Source organism: Pogona vitticeps, chromosome 2 (assembly GCF_051106095.1).
Source record: "Pogona vitticeps strain Pit_001003342236 chromosome 2, PviZW2.1, whole genome shotgun sequence".
NCBI classification, from domain to species: domain Eukaryota; kingdom Metazoa; phylum Chordata; class Lepidosauria; order Squamata; family Agamidae; genus Pogona; species Pogona vitticeps.
The window spans coordinates 184,238,415-184,253,754 of NC_135784.1; the positions used below are offsets into that span (position 1 = coordinate 184,238,415).

General features: G+C 41.6%; 1 protein-coding gene across 1 annotated transcript; it reads right to left on the reverse strand.

Moving 5' to 3' along the window:
• Window positions 1-4,134: 4,134 nt before the first annotated feature.
• On the reverse strand, window positions 4,135-15,340 carry LOC110078018 (uncharacterized). Its single transcript, XM_020791705.3, has 10 exons — window positions 14,133-15,340; window positions 13,712-13,829; window positions 12,600-12,650; window positions 12,081-12,158; window positions 10,283-10,339; window positions 8,639-8,698; window positions 7,929-7,993; window positions 6,670-6,742; window positions 6,294-6,355; window positions 4,135-4,479 (listed from the first exon to the last, which is right to left on the reverse strand). Exons 1-10 carry the CDS (start codon window positions 14,297-14,299, stop codon window positions 4,281-4,283), a joined length of 930 nt encoding a protein of 309 aa, XP_020647364.3. The 5' UTR covers window positions 14,300-15,340; the 3' UTR covers window positions 4,135-4,280.

Here is a 15,340-nt window from a genome sequence, read left to right on the forward strand (position 1 = left end):
ATGGTCACATGATCTGTACTATGGTTGCTAGGGAAGGGCAGAACCAAGAACAGCTGGGATGTGGCTGCAGTTCCTCTACCGAAATATTTGGAGGGGCTGTTTTGGACTCAATCAAATAGCAAAGCAAAAGTGGATTGATATGGGAAGATGTCATATGGGAAGAATGCAAACAAAAGACAAGAAAACAGTTATTGTAGTAAAAAGAAAAGAAAAACCTACATGGATGACCAAAGAAATATTTAAAGCAAGTATCCTGAATGCAATTTTTCAGTGACTGCCTTGTACAGACAACAAGAACTATTACAATAGCCAATGCAAAGGAACAGAGGAGAACAAAAGAGGAAAAACAAGGTATCTGTTCTAGAAGATCAAAAAACTCAAATGGAAATTTAAGCCTAGATTAGGAATGCTGAAATACCAACAGGGAAGAACATTATCTGACCAGGAGAAAATAAAGACTAGATGGTAACAGTATATTGAAGACCTACTGTATAAGAAGCGATAAAAGGATGAGAGTCTCTTTTGAAGAGAATCGTCTTACAAAAAATTTAGTTCTAGAAAGTGAAGTGAAAGTGTGTCTAAAAGCACTGAGAAGAAATAAATCACCAGAGACAGATGGAATACTGATAGAACTATTTTAGCCGCAGAGACCGAATCTGTCAAAATCCTAACACGTCAACAAATATGGAAATCAAAACAATGGCCCAAAGACTGGAAGCACTCAGTTCCCAAGAAAAGAGATGCCAAGAAGTGCCGTAATTATTGATCCAATTTCTCATGCAAGTAAAATTATGATCAAGGTGTTGCAACAAAGGCTTTCATATTATATGGAGCTTGAACAAACAAACAAATGCCTGACATTCAATCTGGTTTGCAAAAAGGAAGAGGCATTTGAGATCATATTGCAACTATCTGCTGGCTATTGGAGCTCACAAAAAGATTTCAGAAGAAGAAAAGTTTATTCTTTCTGGACTACAGCAAATCCATGTGGATTGTTAGAAGCTATGCATTGTTCTGAAATAAATGGATGTGCCTCAGCAATTGAATGTCCTGATGTGTAAGCTTTATTGTGGACAAAAGGCTACAGTTAGGACTAGAGATGGGATATAAATACACATATTATCACCACAGGTGCCTGGGGAAACCAGACCCTCCTCCCAAAACTGGCAGGCCCACTTACTGCTTCCCACACAGCATGCGGGGCCATCATCGTTCACGTAATGCCACTCGTAGAAGTAGCCCAGCCAGCACTTCCTCGCCTCCCCTGCACAGCAGCTGAGCAGGGAGTCTCGCCATTCTGTCTTCTTGCCAGAATGGTCAGCTATGTGGAGAGGCGGGGAAGGCCTGACGGGGCTACTTCCACAATTGGTGCAATGTGAACAACGATGGCCATGTGCACAGCGTGCACCGCGCGGCAAGCAGTAAGTGCACCAGACAGTTCTGTGGGGAGGATTCAATTTCCCCAGGCACCTATAGTGCCGATATTAATATTAATATTTCTCAGGATACAAATATGAGTATCACATCTCTAGTTAGGAAAAAACATGGAGAGAGAGGATGGATTCTTGCATCGGCAAAGGTGTCAGAGAAGCATGCATTCTGTCCCTAACTGATCGATCAGTATATAGAACATATCATACATGAAGCAGGAGTAGATCCAGATGAAGAAGGAGTGGAAGAAACATCAATAATTTTATATATGTGCATGACACCCTCTTACTGGCAGGAAGCAGCAAGGGCATGAAACAAATTCCAATGAAGCTGGAAGAAGGAAATGCCAATGAAAGCGTACAATTGAACGTTAAGAAGACAAAAATCAGAGGACAGGATAGAGGAGCTGCACAACTCTTATAGTTGACAATGAAAAATTGAAAAAGTGAAAGATTTTGTACATCTTGGTTCAGTCATCAATCCAAATGTAGACTGCAGCCTAAAATATCAGAAGACGACTAAGACTAGGAAGGGCAGCAGTGAAAGAATTAGAAAAGATCATCAAGTGTAAGGATTATGTTGTGTGTGTGTGTTCAGTCGTTTAGTTGTGTCCGACTCTTCGTGACCCCATGGACCAGAGCACGCCAGGCCCTCCTATCTTCCACCGCCTCCCGGAGTTGTGTCAAATTCATGTTGGTTGCTTCGATGACACTGTCCAACCATCTCATCCTCGGTCGTCCCCGATGATCATCATTATGTTACTGGGGATCAAGACCAAGATCATCCATTCTCAGTCACAATTTACAAAGATGGAAGCTGGACAGTAAAGAAAACTGACAGGACAAAAAAAATTGTTTGAAATATGATGCTGGATATGCCTAAATTTGGAACAGAGCAAGAGCAGCTGTCGGTTACAAAGGTGCCAGATTTGGTACTGATCAGAAACCCAAATTAAAATGCTATAATCCTTTGTTTGGATGACCCCCATTTTTAGAATTGCCTTATAGAATGTTGACTTACTCTGCCAAGATCATCCACAAGATCATTGTTGAACACTTGTGCAGCAATAAAAGGGTAAACTGCTGGGGAAGCATATTGATTCACAGCAGATGCCTCCCATCCCTTCAACATATGTGGTTATGCATTGCACCACTTTTAGGGGCATCTGGCAGAATCAGTGTTTACAAACCACTCTGCACTCCTTATTTGAGTGAGAAGGACCTATTCCCTATCCTCCGTGGTAGAGGCTGGAAGTAGTAGCGGTTAGCTAGTTACTTAATAATGACTGTGTGCCATCAAGTGAATTCTGACTTATGATTACTGTATCCATTTTCAGAGCTTTCTGGGTAGATGGTTTTAAGACATGGTTTACCATTTTCTTCCTCTAGGGGCACCCTGGGACTATGCAGCTTGCCCAAGGCCACACAGGCTGGCTGTTCTGGGATACATAGTGTGGAACTGAACTCCTAACATCTGACACTGAACTTCCAGACAGCTTTTTAAACTAGTTACTTACGGAAGGGATATTGAAGTAAATACTTTCTGAGTCTCTCTTATGGTCCATTCTGCTATTGCTCTTAAAGATATGTACAAAAATGCAAGATAAAACTAAAACCAATACTTCCCTTGCTTTGTTGTTGTTGTTTAGTCATTAAGTCGTGTCCAACTCTTCGTGACCCCATGGACCAAAGCATGCCAGGCCCTCCTGTCTTCCACTGCCTCCTGGAGTTTGGTCAAATTCATGTTGGTTGCTTCGCAGACACTGTCTAACCGTCTTATCCTCTGTCGTCCCCTTCTCCTCTTGCCTTCACACTTTCCCAACATCAAGGTCTTTTCCAGGGAGTCTTCTCTTCTCATGAGATGGCCAAAGTACTGGAGCCTCAGCTTCAGGATCTGTCCTTACAGTGAGCACTTAGGGTTGATCTCCTTCAGAATTGATAGGTTTGTTCTCCTTGCAGTCCAGGGGATTCTCAAGAGCCTCCTCCAGCACCACAATTCGAAAGCATCAATTCTTCGGCGGTTGGCCTTCTTTGTGGTCCAGCTCTCACTTCCATACATCACTACTGGAAAAACCATAGCTTTGACTATGCTGACTTTTGTTGGCAAGGTGATGTCTCTGCTTTTTAAGATGCTGTCTAGGTTTGTCATTGCTTCCCTTGCTACTTAGGATTTATAAGAGAATGGCATATGACCTGAAAAACTCCAAAGTATCTCTAAAAAAGTTCCTTATTCAGCCCATTTAAAGAAATGTTTGAACACAACTGAAGTGTTACTGATTACACTTAAGTAACTTAAGTGTTACTTTCTAGACCCAAAATACAGTGGTACTTCGACTTACGAACTTAATCAGTATTAGAACGGCGTTCGTACGTCAAAAAATCCGTAAGTCAAGGCAAAAGTTCCTATAGGAATGCACTGAAAACCATGTAATTCGTTCGTATATCTAGGCACTGTTCACAAGTCAAGGCATTCATTCCCATAGGAACGAATGCAAAGCCGGTTAATCCATACTCTACCATGAGGGGAGAATTTTTTTCTTCTTCTTTAGACCTAAGATGAACTTAGGTCAAAAAAAGGGCAGGAAAGGTTTTTTCGTTCGTAAGTCGAGGCTCCATTTGCAAGTCCAAGTGTCATTTTGCGAACAGAGCTGTTTGTAACTCGAAACATTCGCAAGTGGAGACGTTCGTAAGTTGAGATACCACTGTAACTGTAACTACTAATAGTCCTAACTAGTTACTTAGGGTAACTAAATCACATCTAATCTAGTCACGAAATACAAATAGAGACCATTTTGCTTTTGTTTTCATTATATTTATTCAGAGTCATTCGTAACAGGAATGTAAGTGTCTTTATGAAACTAGAGGGGGCCATAGCCCCTTGGGTTGGATATAGAACAAGGGAGCTGACTGCAGATGTGCACATGGCCGGCTGGAGAATAAGCCCCCCAAAAAGCGGACAATCAAAGTCAGCAGCAGCAGCAGCATCAGAGTTTTGGCTGCTGCCCACAGCAGGTTCCAGGCAACCCAGAGAGATGGCCGTGGAAGGGAGCTGCGAGAGAAAAAGAGACAGAAGAACACAGAGGATAAATTACTGCCACAAGAAAGAAAAATATTCCAACAGAAAAATGGCTGTATGGATTGGGAAGGTTCTCAGCAGTTTGGAAGGCTTCTCTCTTCAAAGAACCTTCTATAGTACAGTACTGTAGCAGTTTTAGAAGAGTAGCCGTGTTTGACAGTGCTAGCATATCAGGCAAATAAATAAATAAATAAATAAATAAATAAATAAATAAATAAATAAATAAATAAATAAATAAATAAATAAATAAATAAATAAAAATAAAAAGACAAAAACCTTGTGGCACCTTAAAGACTAGCTGCTATATTTTAATGCAAGTTTTTGTGGAGAAGTCTGAGGAAGTGGACTCGTCCACAAAAGCTCACATTAAAATACAGTTCTTGTATTTTTAATAATAATAATAATAATAATAATAATAATAATAATAATAATAATAATTATTATTATTATTATTATTATTATTATTATTATTATTATTATTATTATTATCATTATCATTATCATTATCATTATCATTATTATTATTATCTATCTATCTATCTATCTATCTATCTATCTATCTATCTATCTATCTATCTATCTATCTATCTATCTATCTATCTATCTTTTGAATTCTTCAAAGAACTTCACCCATATCAGTTGGTCTGTTTAAGAATTTCCTGCAAGTTCCAATTATGGAGAGTTTTCTGAACTGTGCAGTCAGTTTGCACGGAACACCAGCCAAGCCTTTTTAATCTCATCATCATCCCCAGGTATCAGAAGATGAATATCAAAGGGTTAACAATTGAACTAAATATTAGTGAAACCTAAATTGAATTAAATTGAGTTTAAGTTGGAGGGAACAATTGTAATAGTTCCAGTAAGGCTAAATTGTCATTTAAATAATTTTCTCCAAACGTTTTATTTGTTTTTCTATAAGCATTTATTTCGCAGTAAAATCCATATTTCTGGAGATATTTTGCATCAAAGGAGGAAAACTGTGAACAAGTGACTTAACATACTATCCCTCACCCACATATCTGGATACAAATCCCATCAGATACAGTATGATTGAGTAGACATACATAGGATTGCACAGTTCAAAAGAGTGTTTAACAATGCAAACTGTCAACTGTCAACTTCTACTGTCAACAGCGGGGATAGTTTTAGTTGCCAGATCAGGTAGAACATGTCAGTATGAGGTAATCTGCCTTAGAGAGATGACCTCCTACAAATTAAAGCCTCACAAAATTTATTAATTTCTGCCTTTTAGATCACTTCCTCTTTCTTCAAGGAACAAGTTGGTTCTCCTTTTGTCTGCAGTGGATAGAAAACGGTGAGATTCTCTGTGGTGGCCATTGGCCTACTTACAAACATAGAATCTAGTTCTAGGGGCTTCCATACTCAGGTCTAGGTTTTATCCTATTTCATACTGAACAGATTTCTTGGAACAATAAATGTGGGTTGAGTTTTGGTTTGTTTGTTTGTTGTTGTTGTTTTTACTTTTCCATGTGTATCCTGAGCAATTAATACTAATTCGTAGCTCATCATTTCAGCCTGCTCCACTCTGTTGGCATAACCGCCACAGCAATGTCTTAGTTGATCTTTTCTTTTAAGGAACATCGGAATTTCCACGAACTCTAGTACCCCTTGGGACACAGGCTGCAAATCCACAACCTACTCCATCATCACACAGTCCCCATATGCCTTATTCTTCTATCCCTACTATACAAAACTCTTCCATATATTTGGCTTTCCATTGTACAGCATTGAACACTGATAGTGTGACATTCCATTTGCTCACTTACATGGAAGGGAAAAGCTGTTCTTTGAAATGGATTCTGCTTAGTTCCAAGCATGGAAGTCTTTTCTGGGAAAACAGAGAAAGGAGATTTTCTGTTCTGGTGACAAGATCACATAATTAGGGATTATGCTCCTGATCTTTTGACAGCAGCCTCCGTGGGCCAACAGGTTTACAGATGGCAAGAGAAAATGCAAGGGGGGGGGGGAAGAGAAGGTGGTCATTTGGCCAGTGAAATTGTCATCTGGCCAATAGGCTAGCAAATGAATATTTGCTAGGATATTTTACATGATATTTTACATGAACCAGAAGTTCTCCAGCCCTGACCCACCAACTCTGCACCTTGCCTAAACCCAGCCTAAATTTGTCATGCCCTTCCTCACCATCTGATCACATGCACGTTCCTCCCAAAGAAAGCTGCCATCTGGGGCTTCAGAAAGTACTTCTTTCTGGAAGCTGAAACAGAGAATAGAGTACAGTGGGGTCTTGACTTGAGAACTTAATCCGTATTGGAAGGCGGTTCTCAAGTCAAAAAGTTTTCAGGTCAAATCTGCATTTCCCATAGGAATGCACTGAAAACCATTTGATCCATATCTGCTCTTTTCCGTCCATAGAAACTAATGGGGAGCTGCTATTCTGCCTTCGACCACTAGAGGGGGATATTTTGTTTCTTTTTTTCTTAGGTCAAGAAAGGTTCAGGGAAGGCAGGGAAAATACAGTCCAGGCAGTACCAGGCAGTCTGAAGACTCCCAATCCACTCTCTAAACGCTGGGAGGAGTGAGGAAGCAGACAGTTACCCTTTTCACTGGCCAACAGTTAACTGAAAGTTCAAATTTTGCACTTTCCCTGCCTCCCACGTGGTTTTTTTCAGTTCTTAACTCAAATCTAAGTACTTAAGTCAAGTCAATATTTTCCTATGAGAGCGGTTCTTAAGTCAAAATGTTCTTAACTCAAGCCGTTCTTAAGTCAAGACCCCACTGTATATAAAAAGCAAAAAATATAGCATGAAATCTGTAAAATAGAGTGGCTGTGTTCTGTAAGTTCATGAAAGAGGCAAGACAGTTGTCAGTACAGTATTTTATTTTCTTTGATCACATTTGACTGTTAAGTTTTTTTTTCAGGTTTTGCATTTTTAGAAAAGAACATACGGTTAATCTTGAAAGATAAATAGGGACGTTAGAGGGCAAGAGCGGGTTGTTTTCCTTTATTACATCACTTAAAAATCACTAATAAAAGCTAGTTCTCAACCCTATGCAGGTTTTCATTACACTGGACACCACAGAAGACCTTTATAGGGTCAAAAGTTAGCTTTGTAATATTTTAGTGGTATAATAAAGTATCACCACCCCCTACCATTGAATAAAGTATAAGGTCCATATGGTCCCCCCTCCCTTTTTTAAAATAGGGAAGTCCATCTGTCTTTCATTGCTTACCATTTTCAGCCTACATTTAATTCAACGCCCCAGTGGTCGTTGAATTGCAAATAAGGAACTGAGTCCATAAGATTTATGGCTGTGGCCCAAGCCATCCTGTCCAGAACCTAGCTAGTATTTGAACCCAGGCTTCTGAACAACATGGTAAATAATAGTGCCTCTCTGCTTAATGACAGTCGATCAGGAAGAATATAAAGGGTGATCCTTACAATGCCGCTTCCTGCTGAGCTTCCACCACACGATCTTCCAAGAGGGTGATGTTTCTGTGGAGCTCCTTTGTTAAAAAACAAAACAAAACACAAAAATAAAGGGAACAAATGACCCTGCTACGACAATGCTGCACCCTCTCTGCACTTCATACCCCCTGCTCAATGAGGCCTTAAGCTCTATCAAGAAGCATTAAATGGTGGTGGGAGAGAATTTGAATACTGTGGGTCTTATTGCCTAAGTGTAGAACAGAAAGGGAATTACCTAAGCATTAGAGAGAGAGAGAGAGAGAGAGAGAGAGAGAGAGAGAGAGAGAAGGGGAGGGAGAGGTTACCTATTGTGTATTGTGTGTCTGTTCTTTACACTCATACACAACCAAGTACATGAGGAACCTGCCAGAACAGATCATCGCCCTTCCATTCCACATTTACAGGATGTTATACCGGCCTCTATGTCTGCCTCGTCAAAGTCTGGGTTGAGAGGAATTCTATGCTCTTTCAGAAAACAAACCTATTGTAGAAATAGCAGAAACTATTCAGCAGAGGGCGTTCCAAACATTGTTTCCCACTCCTGTCTCTTATTTACATCCATAATTAAAGAGAAGGGGCAAAGACATTTCAGACCTCAGTAACACCTAGGTAGGAGTCCTGCCATCAAAATGACCATTGAACAGAAATGGGATGGGTTTCTACAGTAGGTGGGTGGGACATACCTGACTCTTCAAAGACAATCCTTGAATGGTGGTGTTCAGTTTCTCAATCTGGTGCTGCTTCTGAAATCCACAGAACAATTTTGTTTTTGTTTTTGGCTCCGATTTTGCTTGCAGCAAAGAAGAAAGACTGGTCAAATTCTAGCTCCACCCTTAAACAAGTCAACCTCATACTTGGTTGGACGTCCAGTGGGAACGTCCAATCAGATGACTCCCAGCACTAGCCAATCATCCTTTTGTTGTAAGTTAGAAGTGGAATTTCATGTTATTTTACAAACTAGGGGAAGGTACATATTTTCTCAATATATATCCTACTACTATGGTTCATCCATGCTTAGCCCTACCTTCCAGCCTTTAAAAGGAGTGTGGTTTTGATGGGGGATACTGTAATGACTTTTCAAACAGTGGAATCTTTTACAGCTAAGTGTGATCCACTATACTCTTGCGTATATAAGGAGTCTCCTCACAATATACACATACAAACAATGCACCCTAGTGTTCCTAGAGGTCAGTTAAGCTGACTTTAACCAGTAAATTGTTTAAGGAGCTGACACTGGCATGATTAGACATGTATACACAAATATTTCTTTAGTAGCACTTGAAAAATCCATTAAGGGACTACAAAACCTATGGAAAGTGAGGGAGCCCAGACATCTGCTTTCATTGTGGTGCCTACTAGCCCTGGCTAAGGGAAGTCGTTAAGATTCCTTCCCATTTGTCACAGGCAGCATTGCTATAGAGCATTTTCTGCTTCTGCATGTGTGACACCTTGATTTAATGATGACTCAACTCCATAAATACTTGCATACTCCAATTTGTCCTCACCCTCTTCTCCCTGCTGTTTCCTGGCCCATTTTCACCAAAGCCCTAACCCCAGCTCCATACAGACAACTCTCCACTTTCAACTTTCCACTTCTTTTTTCCTGCCTTGTTGAAAGAGGCGACATTTGACTCTACAACTGAGTGGCCTCCAAAATGTCCTGTCCTCAACAGTCCTGCTCAACTCTTGCAAAGGAAAGCCTGTGACTTCCTTTAAGGAGTCAGTCCATCTCACACTTGATCTTCCTCTTTTCCTGCAGCCTTCAACCTTTCCCGGCATTATTGTCTTTTCCAGAGAATCTTTCCTTTGTTGCAACACATGGAGCATAATTTTGCTTGCATGAGAAACTAGAGCAATGGTCCTATATGAGTTATGCAGCATGAGGCTTTCCTTTCACCTCTGTGCATGTCAGAGCTAGATGTCTTTCCAGCATTAATCTAGTTGCATCATTAGCAACAGCACTATTCATACTAGCCTTCTGCTCTTGCCCCCACGCTACCTTCAATATTCTGAACAAACTGTCTTGTCTCTTTTCTTAAATTCTGCCTTAATTATTCTCCCCTTATAGAGGTGCCATTAAAGTATCTGAGAGGCTCGTGGCTGATAAATTGTTGACATGTAATGCAAATAAAGATAAGTGTAAGGTCAGTCCAAATGAACTTGCACAGTGCACACTTCACAATGTACTGTGCCTGAGCTCTCTGTAACAGGCTGTAGAGAGGAGTCCTGTTTCGAAATTAATGTCTCCCTTTGACTCAGAAAAAGGTTGTCTCGTTTTGCCATCCACAGGCTAGGTACCTTTAAGCCACAAATGCATCTGGATTTACCTGCCTGATCCTTTCATTCTTTGCTCGCCACTTGGCCTCCCATTCAGTCAAGTGTCTCTGTGGAGCAGAAAGGATACAGAATATTCTTGTCATCGTGTGCGGCTTTTGGATGTCAATGGCAGCTACTAACCTTAGGCTCCATAGCACACATAGGACATGGGTGGTTTACAGTGGAGCACAGGAAAGCTCTGGGTCATTTTATCAAAGGAGTGAAAAGGCCTTTTATTACAGATCACTGCCACCTGTGGCTACATACTGAGGGGAAGGAGGGATGGATTGACTTAGAAATTGGAAGCCCCTTGACAAGCTCATGCGCAGACTTCTATCATGTCAACAGTTAACCTTATCAGTTGTGACACATGACATTATGACTTTTGCCATATGCGCTAGAGAGAAGATGCACTTGCTGCTCTTTTCTCAGAGACGTAAACTCCAGAGACCTGAAGAAGAGGTTAATACCTGGAAAATGGCAATGCTAGCAGTTGAGAACCTGGTTAGAACAATACAGATCGCTTGTTCTTAGAAGCAGGACTTCCCTCACAACTAAAAGGCATCATGACATGACCTTTTCTCATTTCCCACTTTCCCCTCTTTTTGCATCTCCCTTCAGTTGGCAAAAGACATTGGTTTGGGTTTGTGATTGGTCATCAGAACATGGGCTTCCTTTCCAGATCTGATTCCTCAGGTATGAAGCCCTGTGGGAATCAAAGAAGGATCACCTTATTTGAACAATAACACGCTACCTCCAGTCTGAATGTTCTAGTAGAGTGGTTCCCGACCTTGAGTTCCCAAATGTTTTTGGACTGCAAATCCTGGCCAGCACAGCTAGTGGTGAAGCCTTCTGGAAGTTTTAGTCCAAGAACATCTGGGAACCACTGCTCTTGTAGGACTCTCACACTGACTATGGGTATTTTCAGGTGGACAGTTCCTAGTGCTACCAATCAAAGACATATAGGCCAGCATTCTATTGGTGTGCACTTAAGATCTGTGTAATTTGCTGGTTGGATAGCTCAGTGGCAGGTTGGGAGTTTGATTCCCCACTGTGCCTCCTGCAAATAGAGCCAGCCTTTGTGACCTTGGCCAAGCTGCACAGTCCCAGGACACCCCCTAAAAGAAGGGAAAGGCAAACCCCTTCTGAGTATTCTTTACCTGGAAAACTCTGGAAGGGATCGTCATAAGTCAGAATTGATGACACATTAATCTTATTAATGTGCCATGGCATATTAACTAGGTATCAGGTCATGTGCCCAACTGCAGAACTGAAACAAGCCCCAGCAGCTTGGCAATCAAGTAAAATTCACTGTGGCAAGTTAGGCAAACGGTTTCCCTAACTTGCCCCAGTGAATTTTAGTTGCTAGAAACACCAGGATGATTCTAGCCATAATACAAGTGGTCCACCTTGTAATTTTATTCATTTGTTCATTTGTTCATTTAGAAGGGAAAAAAAGATGGAAAAAGTAATGGGAAAACATTGGAAAGATACAAACAACAATGTCTGGATCGCTCATTACCAAATTCCTTGAACTAAACAGGGCCATTTCCCAAATAAAAGACTTGCCTGGAAGCCCAGATCACATTCTGCAATATTTCTTCAAAATAAGAGTCCAAGACTGATCAAGAATAGCTACTGGAAAAATTAAGGATTAATCCTTAAATGACATTTGAAATGATGAGAACACTTGGCATGGCTGCTTATTCCAGCACAATCATTGTGCACACAAGAGTAATATTTTCAGTGTCAACTTGTTGGGATTTACCTGGTCCTTCTACTGAGAGGCAGAAAACCTCTGGCTCTCACCTTTAGTTCCATGCCTTCTGTTCTCAGCTCTTTCAGGATGTCCTTGCTTGAGTTCTCCTCCAGCTGTTGCTTGAAGACCTGTTAAATAAATGGTAAATGGAACAGGGGATTTCTTTCGCTGTGAGTCTCCAGTAAAGAAAGTGAAGCAGAAGAAGAGAAAGAGAAAAGCATCCTGTCCATGGTGTGATCCTTTCCAGGAACATAGTCACAGAAACAACTCAGGTGAGTGACAAAACTAGTCAGTCAATACCAGAACATGCATGCTATGGACTGGGAGGCTAAACATCTTCAGGGGCCCATGTTTGAAAGAAGGCCAGACTCTTTTTTTTTTTTTTTTTTTTTAAAAACACACTAATTTCAACATACGTTCAGTTTTTATTTGGTAAGCAAAAGTACAGCATGTCATTTACAGTGTAACATTCATCTCAGTTTAAGTGGGTCTTACGCTTGAGAAGAAGAGATAGAAATTAGAACTGTGCTAGTTGGGTACAACTTTGCCCAGCCTACAGCAGCACTCACCTTTTTTTCCAGTTCTTTCACTGTCTCAGTCATTTTCTGATTTTCCTTTTCCTGTAATTTAATAATGAGAAGGAACCATCAGGAACCATCTCAGAAGCTGATTTTCATTCCTGGGCAAAGCCTCTGTGCTGTGCTCAGTAAACTACGTAAAGGTTCCCCTTGACATTTAGTCCAGTCATGTCTGACTCTCAGGCATGGTGCTCATCCCCGTCTCCAAGCCGTAGAGCCAGCGTTTTGTCTGCAGACAGTTTCCGTGGTCACGTGGCCAGTGCGACTAGACACAGAACGCCGTTATCTTCCCACTGTAGTGGTAACTATCTGTCTACTTGCATTTATATACATGCTTTTGAACTACTAGGTTGGCAGGAGCTGCGACAAGCGACGGGAGCTCACTCCATCGTGTGGATTCAATCTTACGATTGCTGGTCTTGCGGCATAGAGGCTTCTGCAGTTTAGCCCGCAACGCCACCACGTCCCCTGGCTAGCTCAGTAAACTAGCCAAATGCTAATTCTGGATGGGGAACTTCATGCCCTCTACTGCTTACGGCCCTTTCAACCAGACTTGACCTGGACAGTCCTTCAAACACCAGACACCTCCAAAGAAAGAGGATAATCCTCTGGCAGCTCCTCAAATACAGAATTGTTCTCCATAAAGTTGGACTCTTGCCTGCCCCAGGTCTGGGAATCTAGGCAGGAGCAACCATAAATTAAGAGGGTCATCCAGCATTTTGATGGCCTTCACCTTAAGCAGAGAACATAGGGAACTGACTGAAATGATCACTTGCTGAAGCTTTTGAAATGAAACGAGAATCATGGGGGTGCTGATTGGCCATCTCTACCATAAGGGTAGAAAAGGGAATTCTCTCCTAATAAGATGGAGTCTTAAATAACCAAAAGTAAATACCTCTCCTCTCAATCCGCTCAGCCATTCCAATGCCAGCTGCCCTCCCCAACATATTTTTTTTAAGAGAATCTAGAAGACTATGTTATGTCATTGATCCTCACATCTCTTTGTTTATGTGGAAAGCTGACTCTATGAAGGGGTAAGAGAGAAGCTGATGGCGGAGAGAGCAGAATGGAGGGCTCTCCACATTTCCATCTAAGGGGCTCACTCGCTTGTGAATGTGCAGTTGCCGTTGTCGACTTTGATTGCGGCACTCCCGCAGGGCCTCCTGGGCTTCCTCCAGCTCCTCTTGTAGTGCTTGGGTCTTCTTCTCCAGAGGTTGGAAACTGCAGAGGATGAGAGCGAGCCACATACTTCTTCAGAACAGACAGGGCCAAGGCCCTCAAGGGAAGTCCTTCCCTTGTATAAAAATGCCCTGTCCTTTCTGCCATAGGCCTGCTCCTGTCCCACTTTGTGCTTTTCCAAATGTGCAAGACTGTCACTTTCTGCTAAGCTAAGTATATGCTTTATATTACCTGAGAGGGATAACCCTTAATTCCCAGTTTTAGATGGCCATTGTCTCTCCATCTTCTCTAAGAGAGAAGTGGCTCTGAGGGTAACTCTGTGAGGAATCCCTCTGAGAACCTCACCTCTTAGCCTGCAGCAGGGAGCAGAGCTGGGCCTGGTGCCCCAACAGGACCTCGTGTTGCTTCTGCCAGACTTCCCCATGGGCGAGTTCTTCATGGATCCACTCCTGTAGCCAAGCATTCTCTCCTTCAAGGTTTCTACAGTCAGATGCAGGGAGATTAAATGACATACGAAGAAGGTAAAGAATGAACACGAAACATTGTAGAAATTATACCCTTGGCACATCTACTCCCACGGATGTATAAAGACTGATACTCAGTAGTTGTCTACCCTGCTTTAAATGACATACTATATGTAGTTCTATGATCCCTTTGGGAGTACTCTTTTTTTAATGCTCCTTACACTTATTGTCTCCCACCCATCCCAACAGCCTTCTCCACATAACAATACAGAAATCAGTAATGTCACCTCATGTTTGATCCTTATCATTCTGTAATTGCTTTCTAGAATATATTTTCTGTGGGGAAAAGAAATCAAACACACAGTTACAAGATGGGGGAATATCTGGCTCAGCAATACTACAAGCAAGAAGGATCTTGGAATCTTTGTAGATCACAAGTTATATATGAGCCAACAGTGTGATGTCGCTACAAAAAAGGCAAATGGTATTTTAGGCTGCATTAACAGAAGGATAGTCTCCAAATCCCATGAGATACTAGTTCACCTCTATTCAGCATTAGGTAGGCCTAATTTTGAGTCCTGTGTCCACTTCTGGACACCACACTTCAAGAAGGATGCTGACAAATTGGAACAAGTTCAGAGGGCTGGGAGCAAGGCCTATGAGGAAACACGGAAAGAATTGGGCATGTTTAGCTTTGAGAAACATGAGGGGAGATATGATAGCACTTTTCAAATACTTTAAAGGCTGTCATACCGAGGAGGGGCAGAATCTGTTCTTGATTATCCCACAGTGCAGGAAATGCAGCAGTGGGCTCAAGTTACAGGAAGCCAGATTTCAGCTGCATACCAGGAAAAACTTCCTAACTGTTAGAGCAGGTCAACAGTGGAACCAATTACCTCGAGAGGTGGTGAGCACTCCAACGTTGGAGGCATTCAATAAAAATTTAGACAACCACCTGGCAGAAACCCTTTGATCTGTATTCCTGCTCTAAGCAGGGAATTAGACTCGATGGCCTTATAGGCCTCTTCCAACTTCATGATTCTATGATTCCTTAGCCATAGTCAGCTCTCTGAAAATGAAAAGCTTTAA

Coding starts and splice junctions, on each gene's coding strand:
- LOC110078018 (XM_020791705.3), bottom strand. CDS start 14,299: ATGTCATTTAATCTCCCTGCATCTGACTGTAGAAACCTTGAAGGAGAG. Junction 13,830..14,132: donor TCCCTGCTGCAGGCTAAGAG/GTGAGGTTCTCA, acceptor CATCCTCTGCAG/TTTCCAACCTCTGGAGAAGA. Junction 6,743..7,928: donor GCTCAGCAGGAAGCGGCATT/GTAAGGATCACC, acceptor TCTCTGTTTCAG/CTTCCAGAAAGAAGTACTTT.